Genomic DNA, 11,197 nt, shown 5'->3' with positions numbered 1-11,197 from the left:
TATTCTGTTAATTAATGATACTGTTAAAATTTCCAGGGTGATGAAGTATAATTTTTTTAAAAGTTAATGATAGTGTTAAAATTTACAGAATAATTCTAAGGAAATGGGCATTAATACTTGCATAATTTCTAGAGGAAAAAAATGAATTTTTCTTGTGCAAGAAGTTACTCACACAAACCAAACATTTGGAAGAAAAAAAAACAGAGCACAGTAATTGTATTTGTTTTTTTTGTACACATTAAATAAGTAAAAATTCCGACTGTTTACTTCTGATTTCAAAGAAAAACTTTGTGTTTTACTATGTTAGTTTACCTATACTCTTTTACTTGAACAGAGATACAATGATCCCAGGTGCAGTGTCTGAGCAACAGCCAAATAAAATGAGAGTTCTCAGTGAATGGATAAGATTTACTTTCCTTTATCCTCGCCAGTCTAATAATTCACATTACAAGAGGTATCTCACAATAGTAGTATCCTCCAGTAAAAACACAACAATAATAATAAAAGGAGGATAATAAAATTTTGCAGGTAAAATAACATTGTCCATACAAAGAATTCTTGTGAAATAATATGATAAAAATGTATTTCTTGATGGTTAAGAACACAGACATTAACAAATTGTGTTTTTTTTTAAATACAAGTATATATCTTTTCTATATAATCATTTTAGAAATTTTATTATAGATATAATATAGGATAATTTATTACTAGATCTAATAACTCACATTCTGTGTAATAGACTTTCACTTTAAGACCTACTAAATAGACAACTTGAATGTACTAAAAAAAAAGAGGTGTTATGATTATGTTAATTTCAAATTTATAGTATAGCTATTTTCAATGAACATACTCGAACCTAATTCATTAATCAACATTGATTTGGACTGGTTAATTTACAATTTTTTACAATTTAAAAAATACCAATTTGACATCAACTTACCAGGAATGAGTAATATTTATTTAAAGAAAGATTTCTGAAAACAAAATCTAAATCAGAGAGGGATTTCATATAACCAGGACAGATCAGTGTATGACTGCTACATCTATTTTATATAAACAAAACAATGAGTTGTTTTACTAAACAGTTAAAAGTGGAAATCATTTATAATTTTTATAAACTTATCAACTTGCACTGTTATTAAGTTGCGATCACAGTTGTGAGTCAGTTTATATTTATATCTTAGCCATATTTGATTTTAGTTCAAACTTGATAATTATTACTTCAAAATGGAACCATCTCACAAAGTAAAAACAAAATTACTGTTAGCATGTTTATTAAAAACAAAACATGTAAAGTTTAAAATATGTATATACATACTTAAATACCTTCAACAAATTTAAATATAAACTTTTCCATAAAATTAAATAAAAACATTTCTATTAAAAAATACAAACTAAGTATTATATTACAGTGGAATACTGACAAATAAGTTGGTATGTTATAAAAATGTTCAGGGTGTTTGGATAATCTTGGTTAACTAACTAACTTTAAAACACAGCTTTTCAACTGTAAACTGAAAACACTTTAATTATTTAAAAAAACTTTATTAAACAATAACTTATTAAATTTAATTCAAATAGTACCTTAAATTTAATTTGGATATTGTATGTGACCAAAGAAAATAACTAAATATGATACAAGACTAGAATAAGCACAAAATTATAATATATAGGATATAGTGAGATAGCTCTTAGAAGACTGGTCACTAAGAACCTGGCATTTTATTTTACTGATTTCGTTTGAATTTTGACCCTAAAAGAGTAAAAAAGACACGCGAGTGCGACGTGGGTCACCTCTGGCCCTTCGTGGGCCCAACCCAAACTGTCATATATTTGGATCAGAAACACTAGTTCCCCCTTCCTTTGAGGGCATTCCTGCTATACTGTTGGGTCCATCAGTGAAAGTATATTCATCGAGTTCATTACGATAAGGTGAAGTGTTTCTTGAGCGGCTAGTACTGCTACTGCCTCTGAAGTCCAAGTTGAACTAAAATTATATAAATCAAGCACTTTGATTACTATATAAATTTGGAAAACTAATGTGTTTTAGTAAAACATGACCAAAAGAAGATAAAAATGAAACTGAATGAGCTAACATTTAGTCTGTATGAATATCCTGCCTGTTTTTTACCTAACAAAATTAGTAGCAAATAAAGGCTCAGATCTTGTACTTTCTTCAGAAGAGAAAAATCCATTATAAAACCCACATTTTGCAAAGTGCAGCAATCCAAAACAAAATATGCTACACTTAACTTGTTTGGATATTTGTAATTTCAATGCACCTGGTAATGTATGCCAAAAAAATAACGTTTCACATAGTTGGCAGTATGTTATCAGTGTAACTGTTCTTCTCTTCACTCTTTTGGTTAAAAGTAAATGAATATTAGTACTTCTTGGTTGTTAGACTTTTTTTTATTACCAGAAACATAAAGCTATTAGTTAATTAAACAATTTATTTAAAACTCTAGACTTTACTTTAAGAAGCAAAACACACACTAATGATTAAAATGTAAAACAAAAGACTGGGTTCAGTAAACGTGTAAGAATTTCTGCAGTCTGATTACAGATTAAGATTGCTTAGTATGATTTGATGTTTAAAGAAAGTCTTACCTCTGTTGCACATACAAGACAAGTAGTTACCACTTTAGATATTATATTCATTAAATTCTTTGTCTCCTGTATGACATTGTCAACCTATAAGACAAAAATGTAATTACGGTAAATCAGCTTAGAATACTGACTAAAACTACATTACCGGAAACAAGTTTTATTCCCATTAAACACATCAGAAGTTAATAAAAACTGTTATTCATTGTTAATGTACTAAAATGTTTGGATTTACTGGATATGAGCTATTCAATTATTATAAGATAACAGTCTGTTACAGGTCGTCAGAATTTTCTTATTTAACAGAACTGAATCTACTGAAAGGTTAGTATTTTTATAAACAGTATAATATATCATTTTTATGTTCCTATTGTAAATGCATAAAAATTCACTGCAAGTCAGCCATGTTTACTTTAGATTAATTAAATCTATTAAAGGTGAACTTACTAACTGAATATCAAAACCAGTCTTTTTGTCTTCCTTTTTGTTCTACAATGTGTTTTTTAATTAACAAGCTATTTTAAATTTATCCTGAAGAAAAAGTGAAATCAAATATGTCAAAATACTTAAAATATTACTTTTTTATCATAGAAATAGAAATAATGAGTACAGGATATTTACAAAATCATTAAATGACATAAATATATTTCTTGTTACTGTAACTAAACGTTCTTAACCTCTATGTAAAACTACTTAGCTTTAAATTTGGTAAGACACTATACATTAGTGTCCACTGTATCTTTATACTGATTCACTAAAGCTTTTCAAAGTTTTTTTAATAAGACACATTGTTTATCCATGAGAAAATGTTTAAATAAAATATATTAAGCCAAAAACTTAGTTTGTAACAACAAAAACTTTCTGAAATTTAAAGTAATTCACCATCTCAGGATTAGTTAATCAAAAATTTCTTAAAATATTTAAACAGACAAAACCCATAGAATACACAAAAACTTATTAATTTTTCAGCAGATTTTACCTTAGTAAAAGTAGCTGCTTTCCCTACAGTAGGGTTCTTTACTGTGAACTGTAACTGTTGGACAAATGTGGGCACTTTATCAAGGTAATCCAAGAGTTCCTTTTTATGCTGGCCACCTGGCACCTAATGAGAGAATACTACTAGTGTCAAAGCACACTGACTCATGTGCATGGCTAAACAACATGCTTTCTTGATGTGTACAAAAATGAAAATTTTTGGTACTCATTGGCTTGTAGGCCTACAATATAATGCTTATGTTATTGATCATAAGAAAATAAAAGTTACAATTTTATATTTTCACTTTATCATCATTAGAGGAGAAAATACTTTTTAATTTTTGTTTAAATACATTATAGGTATGTTTAACTGCTATAATATCTTAAAATAATTTTGTTTGCTTTTGGCATAATAAGATAATTTTGTTATTTTTTAAATGTTAAACTGTTTACCTAAGTATTATTATTATTGCTGTAAGTTATATTTTTAATGTTTTTATTTAGATGTTTGCAAGAGGGAGCACTTCATTTTCATGACATCAAGAATCTAGTAATTTTGGGCAGTATCTAGAAATAAAGGTACATTGTTTATAAATACAAGTAACTAATTAATGATGAGTAGTGAGTAATGAATGAAAAGTTAGTGAATATTCAATGATTGTTTCAGTTCAGTGTTAGACAATGAGAGTTATCACATCTAATTTTGCTACTCAGTTACTGAATGAAATACAAGTTTGTTTATCAACCAAACCAAAGTAAATTAAGGTGTAGGTACCATTAGTGAGAAATTTGTTGAAACAATGTATATGAACTTAGACTTGTAGCTTGTATCCAAGTGAACATAGTCTGTAGCAAACATTATGGAAGAAATAAATTCATTTGTTATCATTATGTGGACTAGATTTTGCATTATTTTGACCAGATAATTAAAAAAGCCACCCAATGAAAACATATATTACAACAACTTCTAATTTTTGATCTCTTTCTTCTTGATATTTTTTGAATTTTTCGTCTCTTTCTTTTTCTCCTAACTGTTTCATCAACTCCAATAAATTTCAAATCTTGCTTCATGAAGTCATCTTGAAAGTTGAAGTTTTCTCAAATTTTCTATTTTATTTTTACCAAAATAATCCCAATTCTGACAATGGTTGTTGTAACATGTTTTTTTCATTAGGTGGATTCTTTTTGATTATCTGGTAAAAACAATGTGATATCCAGATAGTGTAATAATAATCAGTTAATCTAATTCTTCTATAAAGTTTGTTACTGGTACTTTGATGCAAGTTCTAGGCCTAATTTCACAAACAAAATTCAAATTTTCAACAGAAATTCCTAGCTAATGGTACCTATGCCTAACTTACTTAGCTTTGATCAAGTAACTGAATAGCAGAATAGAGGAAAGAACATCATAATCAATTACAAACTAACTGCATTCCGAAGGACTTGTATTCTACCAGCCATTGTTCACAGGGATTCACCAATGACTCAGGAGGGGATAGAGGAATATACATTATCAGTTTCCATCTTATTTACGTTGTAAGTAGCATTGTCTCCATCTTATTCACGTCTAATCTGTACTAATGCATTAGCTGAATGTATATGACTGATTATTGTTTGATTCCATTACTTACCTTTTCGTATGTATATGTTTCAGATCTCCATCATAAATGAGTATGGACTACTGTTTCTAGATGTCATAGTTCATGAATAAAAGATATCAAGAAACAGTAGTCCATACTCATTTACAGAATAGATGCAATAACTCTTGCTGCCTAACACTAATCTGAAACACTCATTGAATATTCATCAACTTCTCATTTATTACTCACTACTCATCACTAACTGGTTACTCATTTTTAGAAAAAATGTATCTTTGTCTCTATAAACTAACTGAAATTACTATATTTGTGATGTCATCAAAATGACAAATTCCCTCTAGCAAACATTAAAATTATAGTTTACAACATTATATTAATAACTTTATAGTAATACATTTTAACTATGAGCACTGAATATAGCTCCTCCTCTGAACGAAATCTGATCATTGAATTACATTTCAATTTTTTTCCAAGAAGATTGGCATATAATTGTAGTATTTGCAGTAAGTAAAGAATAAATCATTTTGTTTCAAAAATATTCATAAAAACTGGTTTCAATGATGCTATTATGAGGAAACATTACTCATTGTTTAATCAAAATCGGTTAATTAACAAAATACATCCCTTAACCCTATTTTGAGCTTCTAGGAAATTGTATCACAACTTTTTCCATTAATGGTATGTTGTTTCACTGTAATGTAATAAGTACAAATTGTTTTGCTCAGAATGATGTTTACATGACATATCATTTTATTCCTAAACTTTATGTTTGACAATGTCCCAAGAATGATTTAACAACTATCTAAAACTTCAGCCAATGTTTCACTACAAGTACTCCAAACATAATATTAGATCACCAAAAGTTTTACCTGGTATGAAAAGTGACGAATCAACTTGTAAAGTTTGTTTGCCTCCTCTGCAAAAAATTCTGCTTGAGTGAAGAGATCCTAAAAAATGATTTATCACATTTCACAAATCTTTAATAAGGATCTAAAAGCTTCACAAGAAGAGATGCACAGTTCAATCCTCATATAGTAGTTCAAAATTGCCTGGTTTTATCTTCCCAAATAGAACATTCCCAAACAGATACATTCCCAAGTACATCCAGAAATATTTTAAAAATAGTTTGTGCAGATGTTCTACAGTTAATTAACGTCATTGTGAATTGGATGTAGTTAGCAGCAAACTTGTGTTATATACAATACTTTCTACAGGCTTATGTTACATACCACAGTGGCTATTCTACAGAAATTATATTGGCTTGACCATACTTCATTGTGGCATGAAAAATTTAAAATGAGTGTTATTCTAATACAAAGAAAAAACAACACTGTAGGTAAACACAAAACTTCATCATATAATGTAAACAATTTCTCCAAATTAAATTTTTTTTAGGACAGTTGAAAATATCCAAGTTTTATAGTACTGTAATATTTAGTGTTATTTTTTCATTCAAAATAATTATTTGTGGACTTAGTACTTAATTGTTGACTCCAATTTTACTTGAATACTATGTTTTAAGTATTTGTGTCTCCATTTCTAACCAAATCACTAATTTTCACCTATAAGTAAACTACCTCTCAAAGTACAAAAACAAAAACAAGATGCAAAATGAACAGTATTAAAGAGTTGTTATTTTATAATAATAGGTAGTTACGGCATTATATAATAATGGAAGTTTCACCTGATATGTTTCGTCTTATAAACATTTACAACAATGATAAAAGCATGTATTGAATTTAAAAACTTATCTCAAGATAATACAAAATATTCTAGATAATCATTCATCCTAACTTTACAAGACAAGTTGGTTAATTATTTTTAGCTGATTAAAGCAACCTCAATAAACTCTATTGCAATGATTAAAATATAAAGGATTATGTAATTGTATTCTCTAAGAGTGATTAATATGCTAATACAGTGACATGTTGGTGCAGAAGCAGGACTCAAAGATAGGAACATCTTGCTTCTAGCTTTTGTAATTTGATAGCCAATTAAAAATTAAGGGTGAGCTGAAGTATTCTTAATTCTGTTGTTACAATTTTCAATAATGCATTATACTAATATTAAAATGAGTAAACTTAATTTACGAATATGAAGTACTAACTAAGATGTAATGTTAAAAACACATAACATTCAACTATGATGGAAGTTTAAAATAATAAAAAAAAACTTAAACACACCTCAAAACCTTAAAAACAAGGTGCAATACCTCAGTGATTTCTATAACATATTACTGATAATTCAACTACCAATTAAACTTCTGCTAAGCACATTAGTTGAACCTGCTATCTTTTCTCTAAAAGGATAAGCAGAAAGTACACAGGAGAACAGGGCCATCAGATTGTTCATTTATCTTGAGCCAAAAGTACATTTGAAATCAATGATTCTGGATTTTTGTAACTGTTTCAGCTTTACTAGTACAATGTCTTTGGCATTTGGCTTTTGATTTGGTTGTTCATCTTCTCTGTCTGTGTCATTTGATGATTTCTTTTTATTTCAAAGTCATGAATTTATTTTGATGTTATCATTTTGTCCCAAGTCTTCCATTAATTTAGTCACATGACTTTACACGCTTTCGTTGTGAAAGCTCATAATGTTTTTGTGGTTATTTGACAGCAAGAAAGTGACATGTAATGTACAATGCATAATTACAAATTTATTGAGTTCCAAAAAGGATAAAACAATTAAAGAGTATAACAAATACTGACACAGGATACAATTATAAAGTATAACAAAAACTGAAACAGGATACAATTAGAGAGTATAACAAATACTGACATAGGATACAATTAGAGAGTATAACAAGTACTGACACAGGATACAATTAGAGTATAACAAATACTGACATATTATACTCTCTAATTGTATCCTGTGTCAGTATTTGTTATACTCTCTAATTGATCCTGTGTCAGTAGTTATTATACTCTCTAATTGTATCCTGTGTCAGTGTATATTATACTCTCTAATTGTATCCTGTGTTAGTATTTGTTATACTCTCAAATTGTATCCTATGTCAGTATTTGTTATACTCTCTAATTGTATCCTATACACTGCCATAGGATACAATTAGAGAGTATAACAAGTACTGACACAGGATACAATTAGAGAGTATAATATACACTGACACAGGATACAATTAGAGAGTATAACAAGTACTGACACAGGATACAATTATAAAGTATAACAAAAACTGAAACAGGATACAATTTGGGAGTATAACAAATACTGACATAGGATACAATTAGAGAGTATAACAAATACTGACACAGGATACAATTAGAGAGTATAACAAGTACTGACACAGGATACAATTATAGAGTATAACAAGTACTGACACAGGATACAATTATAGAGTATAACAAGTACTGACACAGGATACAATTAGAGTATAACAAATACTGACACAGGATACAATTAGAGAGTATAACAAGTACTGACACAGGATACAATTAGAGAGTATAATAACTACTGACACAGGATCAATTAGAGAGTATAATAACTACTGACACAGGATCAATTAGATAGTATAACAAATACTGACACAGGATACAATTAGAGAGTATAACAAATACTGACACAGGATACAATTAGAGAGTATAACAAATACTGACACAGGATACAATTAGAGAGTATAACAAGTACTGACACAGGATACAATTAGAGTATAATAACTACTGACACAGGATACAATTAGAGAGTATAACAAGTACTGACACAGGATACAATTAGAGTATAATAACTACTGACACAGGATACAATTAGAGAGTATAACAAATACTGACACAGGATACAATTAGAGAGTATAACAAGTACTGACACAGGATACAATTAGAGAGTATAACAAGTACTGACACAGGATACAATTAGAGAGTATAATAACTACTGACACAGGATACAATTAGAGAGTATAACAAGTACTGACACAGGATACAATTAGAGAGTATAACAAATACTGACATAGGATACAATTAGAGAGTATAACAAATACTGACACAGGATACAATTAGAGAGTATAACAAATACTGACACAGGATACAATTAGAGAGTATAACAAGTACTGACACAGGATACAATTAGAGTATAACAAATACTGACACAGGATATAGCATTATCCTTTCATCACTATACAATTATGTTTTTACTGATTTTACACAAATAAATCCCATTTTATATTTTTGTATCTGGCATTCCCATCCTAAAAGTCACCGATGGCAACTAGAAATTAAGATATGATCGCCAAGTCAAATTTTGTTACTCCTGGTGACCAACAGCTCACAGATTTGAGCACTAAGGTGTGAACCATGCTTTGTGCTTGGGGTGATGTGTTTGCACCTATAAGTTTGGATTACGGTAACTTCCCAACAGTTCAATTATCCATGAGAAAATTAAGGCTGGATGTCACAGCCCTTTCAAATTTTTTAACGACATCAAGTCAAAGAACTACGCATTCTGAAGAATGAAGGTTTACTATTAATCTTCATGGATGTAGAAAAATTTTCATAACAGAATGATTAGTATAGCAATGAACTCTGAAACCATACCACAAGCCAGAAGAAAGTGATACACTTATCCACAAATATGATTAGAAAAATAACCTTGTGCCTCCAAAAGCCATTGTAATGAAACTGGACATACATTTTGGTACTGCTAACAAAGTAATAAACAAGAATTTTAAGTTAATTAACATTCACAAGATTCCAGTCACGTATAAAATAAAATCAACGACTGTTTTCATGAGAAAGATGGCTGAAGAAACTTAAATCATGGTAATTACATTGGATCAGATATCTGGCAAATCCCCTGATGTCATTCCAATCGATTATTGGGCCTTGTAAATTATCATATTCACATACAGTGAAAGGTCTGTCAGAATATGTGGTCTAAGATTGAACTTTGCTGAAGCTTGTTACAATGGAAGTCGTGTAGTGAGGCCATCAGACAGAGTATGATAGATGATAAGGAAAGTAGTTTCAAGAGTGCAAATGGCCTGGAACATATTTCTTTTAAGGTGAGAATAACCCTCATTATACTAAATTTTGATTCTGGGTGCACTTACTCAAAATGTTTTTAAATCTCATTAATATTCTACAGTCTTGCACTTTAGCACTTGCTTTTAAATGTTGCTCATTGACTGTAGGCTCACATTATAACTGAGATGCCTTTAAATCTCCTTAATAATAGGTTGTTTTCAAATCTGGCAAAAATACTAGATTCACATATTTAAGTGGCTTATAAATTTTATAGCTTCACTTACTTGAGTTGTTTTCAAATCTCCTTCCCCACGAGTAAACTGGTACATTGAAAAGGCCATTTGAGACATGTTACGTGCTCTAAAAACTATGTCATTGTTGTCCGTTGATGAATATTTTTCTGTTTCTGCATCCATTTCAGATGTAAGAAGTTTCATTTCAAGACCCAGCTTAGCAATTTTTGCTTGTTCCTTTTGAAAGGAGTAAATGCAGGTTTCAGAATAATCAATATATGTACACCATTTTCTACTTATTTATATAAACCCTTAAATATGTTTTCATTGTATATATATAAAATACATGTTTACTTAAGTAGCTAACTGAATTTGTTGTGTACCACACCCAACCATTAGTTTGTACATTTACCACAAAAGAAAATTACCATGGTCCAAGTAAGTTCAAACTTATGAAGAATTGTGATTTATCACTGCAGTTTCTTAGAACACAATTTTGAAAAGGGAAATCACATGCTATTGAGAGTTATCATAAATACTATGTAAGAAAATAATAAACAAAAAAAGAAACTCTGCATTAGAAAAAAAGGACCAAAAATAGAAAATAATATGAAAAGATGTAAAATATTGCCCAAGAAATATAACGATATGTTTCAAGCACTTTTATTCAAAATATAAGCATCAGACAGAACTATAAAGCAAGTTGATACTTAAAAGTAAAATCTTAATTTTTTTTTTCTTTCATAATATGATAAAAAAGAAAACTCATGTGAAATCATGACTTGCAAGTGTTTAAAGTAATATAGTTTTA

At 29.2% G+C, this 11,197-nt stretch overlaps 1 protein-coding gene across 1 annotated transcript in view; it reads right to left on the bottom strand.

Annotated features, from left to right (window-relative positions):
• Positions 1–1,332: 1,332 nt before the first annotated feature.
• The window catches only part of LOC106465406 (alpha-catulin-like), a 153,644-nt gene continuing 143,779 nt past the window's right edge, over positions 1,333–11,197 (bottom strand). The window contains exons 13-17 of the mRNA XM_022393305.1: positions 10,438–10,623; positions 6,050–6,127; positions 3,587–3,709; positions 2,611–2,694; positions 1,333–1,987 (exon numbers count right to left, since the gene is read on the bottom strand). Coding sequence (XP_022249013.1) covers positions 1,826–1,987; positions 2,611–2,694; positions 3,587–3,709; positions 6,050–6,127; positions 10,438–10,623 — 633 coding nt within the window. The 3' untranslated portion in view covers positions 1,333–1,825. The remainder of the gene's footprint in view (positions 1,988–2,610; positions 2,695–3,586; positions 3,710–6,049; positions 6,128–10,437; positions 10,624–11,197) is intronic.

The sequence above is a fragment of the Limulus polyphemus genome, unplaced genomic scaffold (genome assembly GCF_000517525.1).
Source record: "Limulus polyphemus unplaced genomic scaffold, Limulus_polyphemus-2.1.2 Scaffold1933, whole genome shotgun sequence".
Taxonomy (NCBI): Eukaryota; Metazoa; Arthropoda; class Merostomata; order Xiphosura; family Limulidae; genus Limulus; species Limulus polyphemus.
Note: the sequence above shows the minus strand (reverse complement) of the source record. Positions and strands in the feature narration are given on the sequence as shown.